Source organism: Microtus pennsylvanicus, chromosome 7 (genome assembly GCF_037038515.1).
Source record: "Microtus pennsylvanicus isolate mMicPen1 chromosome 7, mMicPen1.hap1, whole genome shotgun sequence".
Classification (NCBI taxonomy): domain Eukaryota; kingdom Metazoa; phylum Chordata; class Mammalia; order Rodentia; family Cricetidae; genus Microtus; species Microtus pennsylvanicus.
In genome coordinates, this window is record NC_134585.1 from 52,080,204 (window position 1) to 52,095,188 (window position 14,985).

Consider the following 14,985-nt stretch of genomic DNA (forward strand, 5'->3'; position numbering starts at 1 on the left):
GGGTCATTTGCGTTGTCCTGGAAGAACAGCTTCTCACTCAGTTTACAGCTGAGTTCACGCACCTTCCATCACTCTCTCAGAAAAGCCTCTGACACTTTATTGCATGATGGCTATAATTAATGTCAGACTCAAAATTAGAAATCAAAAAATTCTATTTGATCCTTCGGTTTCAAGTTGGACCTAGAGTATGTTTTGGCATGATTACTAACTGTTAGCAGAAAGTTCTGGAAACAGATGTAGTCTTGATATGTGCTCTAAATATGAAACACATTGCAGAGAGAGTTGGAGATAAAAATATATACCGCTTATGCACACGCTGGCCGTGCCATTTCCTGTCCTCTCCAGCAATAAAGTCTCTCTCGTTCACCCTTCTTTTGTTATTCCAGGTGAACAAAATCCTTTCTTCTTCCTTTTCCCCTTTCTTTTTTCAAATTTTGAAGTATATTTATTTATTTATTTATTTGTGTGTGTGTCTGCATAAATCCCCCCCACACACACACACACATATGATGGCACACATGTGGAGGTCAGAGGACAATTGGCAGGAGTCCGTCCGTTCTGCCCTTCCATCATGTAAATGCCAAGGGGTGTCATGTTTGTGGCAAGAGCCTTTGCTCTCTGACCTATGTCACCAGCCCTTCTTGTCCTTCTGTGTAACGCTCTTGTTTGTTTGTTTCTATCTTCTTTATCATTTGTAGTTGTTTCATTGTGCTATGCTAAGCACTAACTACGTTTCAGAAATTGTGGAAGGCTACGATGATCGGAGACTATGTAAGACGTAGCTGCTGTCCTTGAAAAGTTTGCCCCGAGTGAAAAGAAAGCCACACGTAACGTAATCCCAGAGCTGGCTTAAAGTAGCCATGCAGTTTCCGTTCTTTTGCAAGAACCAGCAGTGAGGGAGCACTGTTTCCTCAGAAGCTGGTAAGCACGCATCTCAGAAAGACGTGAACACTGGAGAGGCCCAGGCAGAGTACAGAGAGGATGCGGGTGCAGTGTAGATAAAGGAACCGCTTGCTAAGAGCAGAGTGCTGGTTGGAGATGAGATGCCTGAGAGGAAGCCACAGGGCCCTGCACAGCAGCTCTGAGAGTTCTTCAGAAATGCCAGTGTCTAGAGAGAAAGGGGACACCGGTCCCTAGGAGCTACCGCTAACACAGCAGGGCAAGCACAGGAATGGACCGTGATTTCTAACCAGTCTGTACTGTGTTTGTGTCCATGTGAATGACGAATGTGTAGGAGTTTGTCTACAGGCCAAATCAAGAGAAAGGCCTCTACGGGGTGCGTAGATATGTGGTTTGTGTGGTATGTGTGTGCTGTGTGTGTCGTGTATGTAATATGTGTATGTGAAGTGTGTTGTGGTGTGTGTATGTGTCTGCATGTGTTGTTGTGTAAGAGCATGCCCATATGGGTGGGGAGTATACATGAAGATATATGCATGCCTATGGAGGGCCAAGGACAACCTCAGGAGGCGCCCTCAGAAGCCATCCACCTTGTTTTTGAGACAGGGTCTCCTACCCAGTCTAGAACTTGTCCATGAAGGTAAGTTGGCCAGCCAGAGAGCCTTGGGAATCTACCCACTGCCCCCCCTTGGGCAGGGTGACAATTCCGTGTTATCGTGCAATGGTGGCCATGATAGGATTGGCAAGGCCACAGAAGGTACGGCACCAAAGTGTGAAGGAGCCTAGGATAGGCTGTGGGCTCAACTTCATAACAGTGGATCAATACTCAGTTGTAACAACGCAAGACATAAATATCAGGAGTCAGTGGGTGGCGGCTAGAGGATCTGCAGGCTGTGAGCTCTACTTAGCCTTCCTGTAGAATCGGCAAGACTGCTGTGAAACAAATAGTAACTTAAATAACGTGTGTGTGAGCGTGTGTGCGTGCATGGGTGTGTGTGTGTGTGTGTATGAATTTTCTGTTCTTTTAAAAGTAATATGCAACTTAGCTTTCTCGCTGACATTCACTAGTAAGTCCTAATGTTGTCTTACTCCTTGTAAAATTCTGAGACACAAGGACAAGCAATTTTGAGTCCCTTCACTCCGTGGTACCACTAGGGCACAAGAAGCCATGTGATAGGTCTGAGAACAGTAGAAAGAATCTTTATGGACCCTGAAACTAAAACCAGGTTTTCCTCACCTAAATTATCCCTGCGCTCATCCTGGATTACGGCAGTCTCTGTGCCCTGAGAAAATCAGGGCATCTGGTGAAAGGACAGCCCACTCCCGAGTGGACATCTACCAAAGGAGGCTGCATCATATCTTACGGGAACATCTGTAATCATGTGCCTGACATCTCTGCCTAAGCATGACCCCTTGCTTTAACCATTCTACGTGTGGGTAACTGCACAAGTGTCAGAGGTAAATCCCACCCACACCTACACCCCCACCCTGCCCCGGCAACAATTGACAAGATCCATGTATTAAAAAAAAAAAAGCTCAGAGTGAAACCACGTACATAGGTTACACTCTGAGCTGGGGTACGTCAGGCTAACTACAAATAACCGCAATTAGCCATGCAAACAGGCTGAGTCAGCCTCACGGTCTGGGCCAAGATTTTCCAACAGACAGGGTAGGATTGAAAACCAATCTTTATTCCCAGTACTTGCGTAAACTGAGGTTCAAGTGGGATTAAATCACATCTGCCCTTGTCAGGAGACAGACTATTTTTAGGGAAAGCAAGACGAACTCTGACCTACAAATTTGAAAACGCCTGGATCAATCACCATCGGTATGATGAGAGGCGTATGGAGCACGCCATTGTTAACACGTGGGACGTGTCTTTGTTTAGGGGCCATTAAATTTAATAACTTCCCTCTTTATGGCTTTAAATAGGGACCCTCTTCAAAATAAGAGTAGCTCCATGGAACTTAATCTCTTGCCTGTGGCTATGCGGAGGGGCGCGCTTACCAAACAGGTAGTGCTTACTGTAGGAGCAGGTATGCCAGGGGGAAATGTAGGATCTCCAGTGAGTTGTCTTAACTTTCTGGTGTGTTAGTCTTAATTGCTGGGGCTTTCTTTTTAAACTTCCTGAAGGCATTGCTCCCTCCTGGGCGTTGAGAGCTGTTCTCTAGAAATAAATGCTCACATGGATCTAGCACACCAGAGCTACAGACTCCAAAATCTGAACTCAGGAGATTTGACAGGGACCAGGTCATGAAGGACATTTCTTTTCTGAATGAGCTGTTTCAAACACCAGTGGGTTTTAAATGACATGGACGGATCCTCCTGACAGCTCTCGAGTGATCAAATAGGTCATCCCCCTGCCCCCAGAAGCTTCTGTATTTTCTGATAGTGATAAAAACATTTTCAGTGACTCTATTTATTAGGCTGATGTCACTCTGCTGACTTTCAATTTATTATATAATTTAACTTTTTCTTAATAATTTATTGACTTTTTGTGAATATCCTAACTGATTTTAGCTTTATAAATATTCTCTTAAAATTTTAATAACAAAAATGTACATACTCTAGAAATTCTATGTGCTATATACCACATGAAGTGAACTTCATGAACTATATGATTTTTGAACTACATAGGAGGGTTAATTCATTTAAGTATTGAAATATTTCAAAACATGTTTTGTTTTTAAGTATGTTCTATAATATATTTAAAAATACCAAAAGTGGGTATCCATTTTGTTAAACAAATAATCTTTTAAAATTTCACTTTCCTATTTATTTTATTAATTTAAGCCAAGCTTTGCCTGCAAACCACATACAGATATACAATTTTTAAAACAATTTTAGTTTCAACAGATCGGCTATAATATGTAGCATACTGTATGTCAGGTCTGTCCTAAATAGTTTACATTCTCCCAGTAATCCTAAAGGATCATTATTATATCCCAATTGATAAAGTTTTATAAACCTAACTTTTAGACAGTTAAGGAACTTTTGCCTGATGTTTACATGAGGTGCAAATCTGGGTCAGAACCCACTATTTCTCTCCCAACACAGTCTGCAGTGTTTTGTTTATCCCTTAGGCCAGAGAGATGTGACCTGAAAGCATCTCAAAAATGACCTTTTGGGGATGGTGATAGAGATTAGCATTTGAACTGCCCATGTTCCAGCCTAATAGTGGGTGGACAAGAGGGCTGGGTATAATAGACTAGAGGGCTAGGTATGACAGACTAGAGGACTAGGTATGATAGACTAGAGGACTAGGTATGATAGACTAGAGGGCTGGGTATGATAGACTAGAGGACTAGGTATGACAGACTAGAGGGTTGGTTATGATAGACTAGAGGACTAGGTATGATAGAATAGAGGGTTGGTTATGATAGACTAGAGGACTAGGTATGACAGACTAGAGGACTAGGTATGATAGACTAGAGGACTAGGTATGATAGACTAGAGGGCTGGGTATGATAGACTAGAGGACTAGGTATGACAGACTAGAGGGTTGGTTATGATAGACTAGAGGACTAGGTATGATAGAATAGAGGGCTAGGTATGATAGACTAGAGGACTAGGTATGATAGACTAGAGGACTAGGTATGACAGACTAGAGGACTAGGTATGACAGACTAGAGGACTAGTTATGACGGACTAGAGGGCTGGGTATGATAGACTAGAGGACTAGGTATGACAGACTAGAGGACTAGGTATGATAGACTAGAGGACTAGGTATGACAGACTAGAGGACTAGGTATGATAGACTAGAGGACTAGGTATGATAGACTAGAGGACTAGGTATGATAGACTAGAGGACTAGGTATGACAGACTAGAGGACTAGGTATGATAGACTAGAGGACTAGGTATGATAGACTAGAGGGCTGGGTATGATAGACTAGAGGACTAGGTATGACAGACTAGAGGGTTGGTTATGATAGACTAGAGGACTAGGTATGATAGAATAGAGGGCTGGGTATGATAGACTAGAGGACTAGGTATGATAGACTAGAGGACTAGGTATGATAGACTAGAGGACTAGGTATGATAGACTAGAGGACTAGGTATGACAGACTAGAGGGTTGGTTATGATAGACTAGAGGACTAGGTATGACAGACTAGAGGACTAGGTATGACAGACTAGAGGACTAGGTATGATAGACTAGAGGACTAGGTATGATAGACTAGAGGACTAGGTATGATAGACTAGAGGACTAGGTATGACAGACTAGAGGGTTGGTTATGATAAACTAGAGGACTAGGTATGATAGACTAGAGGACTAGGTATGATAGACTAGAGGACTAGGTATGACAGACTAGAGGACTAGGTATGATAGACTAGAGGACTAGGTATGATAGACTAGAGGACTAGGTATGACAGACTAGAGGGTTGGTTATGATAGACTAGAGGACTAGGTATGACAGACTAGAGGGCTGGGTATGACAGACTAGAGGACTAGGTATGACAGACTAGAGGACTAGTTATGACGGACTAGAGGGCTGGGTATGACAGACTAGAGGGCTGGGTATGATAGACTAGAGGACTAGGTATGATAGACTAGAGGACTAGGTATGACAGACTAGAGGGTTGGTTATGATAAACTAGAGGACTAGGTATGATAGACTAGAGGACTAGGTATGATAGACTAGAGGACTAGGTATGACAGACTAGAGGACTAGGTATGATAGACTAGAGGACTAGGTATGATAGACTAGAGGACTAGGTATGACAGACTAGAGGGTTGGTTATGATAGACTAGAGGACTAGGTATGACAGACTAGAGGGCTGGGTATGACAGACTAGAGGACTAGGTATGACAGACTAGAGGACTAGTTATGACGGACTAGAGGGCTGGGTATGACAGACTAGAGGGCTGGGTATGATAGACTAGAGGACTAGGTATGATAGACTAGAGGACTAGGTATGATAGACTAGAGGACTAGGTATGATAGACTAGAGGACTAGGTATGATAGACTAGAGGACTAGGTATGACAGACTAGAGGACTAGGTATGATAGACTAGAGGACTGGGTATGACAGACTAGAGGACTAGGTATGATAGACTAGAGGGCTGGGTATGACAGACTAGAGGACTAGGTATGATAGACTAGAGGACTAGGTATGATAGACTAGAGGACTAGGTATGACAGACTAGAGGACTAGGTATGATAGACTAGAGGACTGGGTATGACAGACTAGAGGACTAGGTATGACAGACTAGAGGGTTGGTTATGATAAACTAGAGGACTAGGTATGATAGACTAGAGGGCTGGCCAGGGTAGACAGACCAGAGAGCTGTCTACATCCATAGTACATATAGATTCCATCCAAAGAGTTTTATTTTCTAAAGAAAAAACAAAACCTTCAAGTCTCGCTTGGAGGAAGGTCAGTCTTGTATATCTTGAGAATGGTTTTATATATTGAAGAGAATAATAATAAAGTAGAAATTGTGCAATTTGGCCCCTGGAACCCTAAAAAACAATCATCTCCCTAACATAATCCCCAGGATGGGCCCCAGGTTGTGGAACAGGCACCCACTCCTGGCCCATCAGGTAATGCCGGGGTGCATGGCCCCACAGGCAAGAGCCAGGTCAGGAGTTGCAGGGTTCCTCCTGCTCCTGACAGTCCCCAGCTGCCTGTTCCTTCCTGTTTCTGTACAGGCTGACAGGAGGGATTTTCTGTTCTCTTTACTGTTTATACAGAACCTCCCACCTTGGCTCCATGCTATCCCTTTACCAGTCACAACTCACAGAGATGCTCAGAGAGGAGGAAAAAACTGGACAAAGCTGAATTTTAAACCGGTATAAAGCAGGGTCTCATTTCTGCCTTTGGCTCAAAATCAATACCCAGCTGCCTAGCCAGTCAGTTTCTGTTCCCACCACCTCTTCTGTAGAATGGAAAGAACTAGAATGTCATTTCATGGAAATGCTTGAAGCGACAAGATCAAAACAACCTTGTTCCACATCAGATGTGTGAACGGTGAACACTAAGGAGTAGCCCATTGGGTAGTCATCTGCTCAACATTGTTTACAGCAGTTTCCATGGTGAATTCAGGTGTGAACACACCTTGGCAAGAAAATTGTGTAGGCTTGTGTCCCTAGAGCTACAATTGTCCTCCGGAACCCTTTTTTTCTTCTTTCTTTTTCTTTTTCTTTCTTTCTTTCTTTCTTTTAAAGAAAATTGTTTACTTTTATTTTCTCTCTGTGTGTGATTGAGTGTATGTATGTGTACCATGTGTGTGCCCCACACCCATGGAGCTCAGAAGATCCCCATAACTAGAGTCATAGGTGGTTTTGATCTGCCCAATGTGAATGTCGGGAAACGAACCTGTGCCCTTTGCTAGAGCAGCAAGTGCTCTTAATAGCTGAGCCATCTCTCCATCACCACTGGGGCTTTTGAAAGAAACAAAAACCTGCTTTAGCTACAAAGATAGGTCAGATAGAAGCCCGAAGGGACCCTAAACACAAGCAAGCCTGCAAGTCTGTGCTAAGAGTCCCGCTTGCTCTATGCAAATTCATTTCTTCCTACGGAATACAGAAGAAACCATCAAAACTAACTCAACTCCATCAAACACTGTGGCCTCAGCACCACGCTAACTCTCTGCCCCTCTGTGTGTCTTCCTTTTCCTCTCCCGTGTCCGTGATTGATGTGCTGACTAAAGGAGACCTCACTCGAGAGATGAAAACTATACATCTAGACTTGGCCCAGCTCCCAAGAGATGTCATGTGATTCATAGGCAAGGACAGCAGTGGTCAATAAAATGAGGTAACATGGTTATCCAGAGAACCTTCCAGCTCTCCCCCCGCCCCTCTCCCATCCCTACTCACCCCCGGGAGTCCATCTGCAGCAGAAAATGTGAAGGCACTAGGACCAGAGAGCCCTTTCCTGCTACTCGCTTGAGAAACAAAGCCTTCCCTCCTCCCAAGTTGAAAGAAATAAAGGAGAGTGGACTAACGGAAGCCTGCTGGCGGAGCTTCAGCTTGTCAGTGACGGGACTCAGCGCAGAGAGTAACGGCTCCGAGCTTTGCAGAAAATTGATAGAGGGAGAGAAACGGAAACAGAGACAAAGAGAGAAAGAAAGGCATTAACCTGGCCGGGAGTCAAACAGGTGCTCGGGGCCCAAACGCTGACACAAGACGGCATGAGATACAGTGGCTGTGTGCCCTGCGAAGTCATATCTGAGTATTTATATGAGAGGGGTGGACATCAGGGCGAGTGGAGAGATTTCCCCCCCTTATTTATGGGACTCATGTGTTCAGGTGAGGGCCTTTAGCTTCTTGTTACATGTCTGCCTGGAGGCTTACGTGAAACTCTCTGACTCCCTCTGCTAGACTCTGTAGGATGGAGAAGAAGGTAGTCAGGTCACTTCAGACAGACCCTTCCACTATGATCACAGCTGTGGGTGTCTTTGGAGTGGTGGATCTGTGAGAACCAGGGCTGCCACCCAGAGTGGAGCTACCGCTTGCTGCCTTCTAAGCTCCTCTGGGTCTCACTGTGCTGTGCATGACTAGGTCTCCTCAGCGTCCTAATCTTGGAACGGGTTACTGTGGAGCCCAGGCAAGAGAAACGGGGTGGTGCCAACAGTCTGTCCTTTGACTTATAAGCGGAGGAAAGCCTGGGGCGTGACCTTTGGGAGAAAGCTCTAGGTGTAAGACCACCCCTCAACTGGGAAACGATTCAGCAGGTCACTAACTGAGTATCATTAAAGGTCATCTTAAGAAAAGCATGCCATCTCTGATGGATTTTCATCTCTTGAGTTAAAAATGTTCAAGTGTTTGATAGTCCCGTCAATTCAGAAGACCGGGTGCCTAATGTTGCGTGCCTCCTATAGACAGTGACTGTGAGCATAGATAAGCCAGGCTGGTTCCATTCCCACCCCCAGCCCCCTGGCCCTGTGCAGGAGTGGGCTTCTCGTTAAAGTTCGGTCTTTACCTGAAATGCGCCTGGGCACGTCGGTGATGGCGGGTAGCCCAGTGCCCCGGGTGGAAGACAGAGGCGTGGTGGAGTGGATGGATGGTGACGTCATCTGGCTCAAGTACGAGGGGTAAGACTGGTCATAGGACCACGGTGGGGAAGATTGTGCCTGCCTGGGATCTGGAAGAAGAAAAAAAGATAAAAAAAAAAGCAGTTCAGTATTCCAGCTACTGCAACCATAGAAACATGCAGCCCAGAGCTTAGAGCACAGAAACAGAGGAACACGATGACAAAATAAATAATAATAATAATAAATATCTCCCACGGCCTCTTCCCTTTTAGGCCTTAAATATCCCAGAGCTCTCTAGACTTGATGTCTCAATGAACGCGACAAAATGAGTGCGCATAAGGTCCATCTGTCTCTCTTCTGCATAAATATTTCTGTTTGGAAAGTCCAGTGGCCATTTAGAAAACAATCCATTTTGCTTATTTTACAAAGTGGAATTTATTTTATTTATTCTCCGTATTTTCTAAAGCTCCTTTCCTGAGCACACTTTTTGAACTGTATTTTTTCCTATCAATTAACTTGTATAACTTTGCAGGAAGATGCAGACTTCTCCTTTAACTGTTGTTTTCCTGAGTCCATGCTTCAGTGGGCTCTTAGATCTAAATGTGTGTAACTCTGCACTTCCCTTACAGTGGGCTTTCTTTCGGGGAGGGTCACTGGATGCCGTCTCCTAATGGAGTCGGGGAGACAAGGATGGAGGTGGGCGTGAGAATGGAAGAGGTAGAAAGGAAGAAAGCAGGATACACTATCTCACAATAGAGCTAAAACGGAAAATAACCTTTGAGAAAAGACAAGTCAATTTTAAAACCGACTGGGATTGACTATAGAAAAGCTTCACGGCCGTTCAGGCTGGATGTTAAACACGTAAGTTCCTGGTGGCAGGAAGATGGCCCCAACCAGGAGAACAGGAAAATGTTTTAACCCCACTGAGATCTGTTTTAAAAGTGTCAAGTGTTTGGACTGTAGCTTTGTGCTCCCCATAGCTGCTGATAATAAAAATAATGGGCAGAAAGCTGCTCACAGTTAATTGACAAGAGCTGAGACGCCTTTGATCCATCTCCGTGGGGTTTAATAACAGGCCATCCATTTGGACAAGGAAAGAGAAGGCAATTGTCTTTCTTTGTTTTCCCTTTGAGACTGCAGCACCTGGTTTTCCCAAGGGGTCACCCATTCAAGTACTAAGTAGGCCCAGCCCTGCTTGGCCTCCTGGATCAGATGAGGCCGGGTGTATTCGGAGTAGTTCAGGCAGAATCATAAACAAATTTAAATTTAAATGCTAACTTAAACTTTTATGTTAATTTTTTTAAAAAAATTAATAGAATTGGGTCTTACCAGATATAATCTGAATATAGATGGGCTTTGGAATGCTTACAACTAGGTCAGAATTACCTCTGAGACTTCCACTCTCTGCATGGCTTTGGCCACACAAAGCCTTGGCTTCCTCTCATGATAACCAGATCACAGGAACATGAGAGTAAATAAAAAACTATCAAGAGAACAGCACAACAGCAGACTTTCAGTACAGGGCCATGCGCTTTTTAAGATTAATCTGCAAGTACATATGTCTTTGTGTGTGTGTGTGTGTGTGTGTGTGTGTGTGTGTGTGTGTGTGTCCAAATGAGTACAGGTGCCTGCAGGGGCCGAAAGAGGGCATCGGATCTAGGGCATCCCCTAGAGCTGGATTTCCAGGCAGCTGGGAGTAATCCAATGTGGGTTCTAGGAACTGAACTCCTGAACCCTGAAAGTGCAGCACCTAATCCCAATTTCTGAGCCATCTCCCCAGCCCTCCTTCTTTCATTCTTATATTAAAATTGGACAAACAACAAAATACTCTTCATAGCAGATTGTTCCATCCTTAAAACACATTTGAGGCATTTGAGGTGGAGTACTTTTGGAAAAGGTATAAAATTCTCCCATTGACTATTATTGCTTGAATATTAACAGCTTACTTTTTTTAAAAAAATGTATCTGAACAGTCAATTCAGGTTTATTTCTCAAAATAAAAATGAATACATAATAAGACTCAGATTTTTCCTAGGCTCCTTCCTCTTTTAAAGCCGCTAGGTTTTTTTTTTTTTCTATGCAGTCAAAGCTTTTGAGTTCCAGCTATTTCTTGCTTATTTGTTCAGTTTGGAAACAATTTATTTAAAGACTATCTAAATAGAACATACTTCCTTGAGTGGAAATAATTAAATACATCTGGATATTTATCTGATGTTTACTGACATTAATAGATACGGGGAGGCACTCAATTCAAGTTTAAGGACCATTTTTACCTGAGTTTGCAATTTAAGAAAAGGGTAGGACTGTATTAACATATTCTTTCCTCCAGAAATCTAAAAGATACTGGATGATTAAAAATAATGAATTTCTATATTTTAAGACTCTCAAGGTTGAGGCTGTACAGATCGGCAGTCTTTCAGCTCTGAGTGGCTGGTCCTTGTTATCCTCAGATACTGATATATTCCTAGCCTTCCGCCACAAATGTAAGTTACTATTTAGAGAAATGGAAAATCATCTTCAGATGGGGAGGGATTCGTTCCTTACAGAGGAGGAAAACTGTCTCGTAAAAGCAAGGGGCTGGACTGGAGCACATTTTCAGCAGATGAAAGAGACAACTGCCACACAGCTACAAAAGGGGCTTCCTGCAGGACAGAAAGCTGGGCTTGCATCATCCAGACTGAGCTGCACCAGACAGCTTCCTGAACAAGCAGTCTGATCTGTGCATCCAGTCCTCAAATGCAACAGCATGTCGGTGGGCTAGTCCACCGTGCCTACTCTGGGGGAAATACAACGAAACGCAAGGAATGGCTATAATGATTAAACATATCCCAAACGGAGTGAGGGTGCTTAACTCGGTTGTAACACACAGCCTTGGTCATTCCCTTTGTGCAGAGAGACAGCCTAGGACAGTGGGAAATGAACAGGCCTTCTAGCAAGAGAATGTGGGATGAAGGGTCACCCTACTATTTATAAGCTTTATGACATCAGCTGGGGAGCAAACTCTCTGAGCCTCCAATTTCCTCGTCTGGAAAATGAGACTGCACAGAGTGCCAAAGTGACTCTGGCCAAGTGGCTGTACCCACTGGCCATGAAGACAGACTGAGGCTAGTCTTACAGCTCCCCACTGTTTGGAGTAGGTCACTTAAACTCCTTGGCCCAATGGTTTATCTGTAAAATTGGCATAATGATCCTGATTGGGTTTTCATGAGCATAGCATGAACTATGCCAGATCCGATCATGTATCTGCCTCTCACAGTACTTATTAAGTAGATAAGGAAAGTGGTGTTAGCTGTAAAATGAACACAGTAATAACTGCAGGCATGTTTGGAAAACCAGGTGAAAATGAAGCATTTGATAACTCCTATGATCTATGCTAAAACTATCATTGGGCTTCCAGTGCATGTGGGCAGGCTCTACCACGTAACCTGAAATGTTCTTAGAACTGCTTGTTTCAAATGAAGGTGGAAATATCATCTCTGAGTTTGGCCCCCACCAATAAAACCTAATAATTCACAGTGAATGGCAAGTCAGCATCATTATTCAAAGAAATAAAAATCTGACTCCACATTATCTGGGTTTCCCTGGTGTGTGTGTGTGTGTGTGTGTGTGTGTGTGTGTGTGTGTGTGTGTGTGGCTATGAAATATTTCTGAGATGAGATGGTATAATTAAATATAGACCTTGAGTGGACAAGCTCCCCAACAATGATCTTACAGGTGGCTTGAATAAATACCAGAATAATAAAATGTCATAATTAATCATTCTAATTTTCTCTTACGCTATGGAAGAGTTATTACATCAAGGAAGTTTTACATAAAATTGCTGCCTGCCAAATATTAACTTGATCGGTCTAATAAAGGACAACTTGGCTTTCGGTAGAGGCTTTCCACGAGGATGTTCTCACCAACTCTGAGCAAAGACAGGGTACTTGGACTTTGTCTCCCGGAGGGTTGGCTGTAGCCCAGCCAGTCTCTTTCAAGGTCCTCGTCCTAAGACTGTATGACAAGAGTGGGGGAGACAGGAGAGAGAGACCAAAGAAAAATAAAATATAAAAAGTGCCACAGTGTATGCACGAGATCAGGTGTGAGGGACAATAACCTTGACCTGAAAGCCAGTGGTCTGAAAACCCCAGGCCTTTCCAAGCACTAAGTGAATGACAACAGACCATGACTCCCACAGACACCTTTCTGGGCCACTGGCCGCACAAAGGACGACCTGTCTAAGCTTCCATTTCATCAGCAACATAGGGAGAAACAAGACCTCCTCCTCCTAAACTTATGAAGGCTAAGCGAGAATGTAACAGTGCATAGCATGGTGCCAGGCTGCCTCGCTGCCCATTGACAGATGTCAGGAATTGACTGTCTTTAACTTGGACCCTGTCCTTCTTGGACTTGGTTTCACCTCAAAATAAACTCCCACATCTTCAAATAGCTTATCCTCCAACTTTTCAATCTTGTGGTGGGAGGAAAATGACTAAAATAACTTAGTTTCCTAAGAACATATAAACCTAACTTAAATATATAGTTACAGTGTGTGTGTGTGTGTGTGCGCGCGTCACAGTTATTAATGCCCACAGTGGAGAGAAATCAAGGACCTGGCTGGGTGGTGGTGGCACACGTGTTTAATCCCAGCATTTGGGAGACAGAGGCAGGTAGATCTCTGTGAGTTCAAGGCCAGCGTAGTCTACAGAGCTAGTTCCAGGACAGCTAGGGTTGCTACACAGAGAAACCTATTCTTGAAAAACAAAAACAAGAAAGGAAGGAAGGAAGGAAGGAAGGAAGGAAGGAAGGAAGGAAGGGGGGAGGGAGGGGTGGGAAAGGGAGGGGTGGGGGAAGGAGGGAGGGAGGGGGAGAAGGAGGGAGGGGGAGGGGGGGAGGGAGGGGTGGGGGAAGGAGGGAGGGGGGGGAGGAAGGAGGGGGGAGGGGGAGAAGGATGAAGGGAGGGGGAGAGAGGGAGGGAGGGGGAGGAAGGGGGGACGGAGGGAGGGGTGGGAGAGGGAGGGAGGGAGGGAGGGAAGGAGGGAGGGAGGGAGGGAGGGAGGAAGGGAGGAAGGTCAAAGACCTAGTGCATGGTTTCTGAACTTCACTTCCTGAAGAAACCTGAGCCTCTTCTCTAAACTCAGTGAGTCAGAGCAGGTATTGCTAAAATCACCACAAAGGGCCTAGCTCTGCAACAGACCATCGAGTTAACCATGATCAATGGGAAACTCTCATCAGTTAAGCCTTGGCTTCCTTTGTTTAATCTCACTGGAGCTACAGAGCATGGCTTGTATTTCTAGGTCTTCAGAAACGTGAGTCAAGCATCAGGAGCTGTTTTCTCCAAAGTAGGAATAGTCTTGATTCCAAAGCCCCAAAGCATGGAAGTTTGGAGATTATGTCCTCCGGGACCAGCATCTACCCAAAAGCATCTACAGCCTCTCAGAAGATATCAAAAGAAATCAAGCCTGCTACTGAATGTTTTAAAAATTATTTTTAAAGATTCTTAAATTTATTTTCATTTTATGTGCATGGTGTTTTGCCTGCATGCATATATGTGCAGGCAAAATGTTTGTATTTCCCAGGGAGGTGAGGATTTTCTAGAAGTGAAGCTACATATGGCTGTACATCACCAAATGTGTGCTGGGAACCGAAGCTGGGTCCTCTGGAAGAGCAGCAATGCTCTTAATCACGGAGCCACCTTCCAGCCCCTGATTTAAACTTTTTATATTTTTATGGGGCTTTAAAACTACAATTCATTCTTTTTATGTGGCAACCTTCAAAAACAGTATCCAAAGCATCTCACTGTATTACAGATGTGTGTTTTTACATCAATATGGAAGCTTCAAAGCAAAACCTTTAGTGCTATCTTTATGTGCATACACTCTTTAGTGTTTAAGAGACCTGAAATACTAAGTTATCACAAGCATATTTCAGTATCACTCCATATCTATTTCTGCACAAACGTAAAACAAGGTCTTAGCAAGGAACTGAAAATCAGATTTTCAACTTGTAACGTAAAGTTGAGAGAGAAAAATTAGGTCTTTCCAATAATGGGACTCACAGGTAGGATGTGATAAGTCATAATGACTAAATGCTAAAGAGGAGAGAGCAGCAGAGACCCTGTGGATGAACCCG

The 14,985-nt window shown here is 44.0% G+C and overlaps 1 protein-coding gene across 6 annotated transcripts in view; it reads right to left on the minus strand.

Annotated features, from left to right (window-relative positions):
- Positions 1 to 14,985, minus strand: part of Runx2 (RUNX family transcription factor 2) — a 239,385-nt gene that overhangs the window by 134,515 nt on the left and 89,885 nt on the right. For all 6 annotated transcript variants that reach the window (XM_075980690.1, XM_075980687.1, XM_075980693.1 and 3 more), the window contains one exon: positions 8,823 to 8,984. In XM_075980690.1, the coding sequence (XP_075836805.1) occupies positions 8,823 to 8,984 (162 nt within the window). The remainder of the gene's footprint in view (positions 1 to 8,822; positions 8,985 to 14,985) is intronic.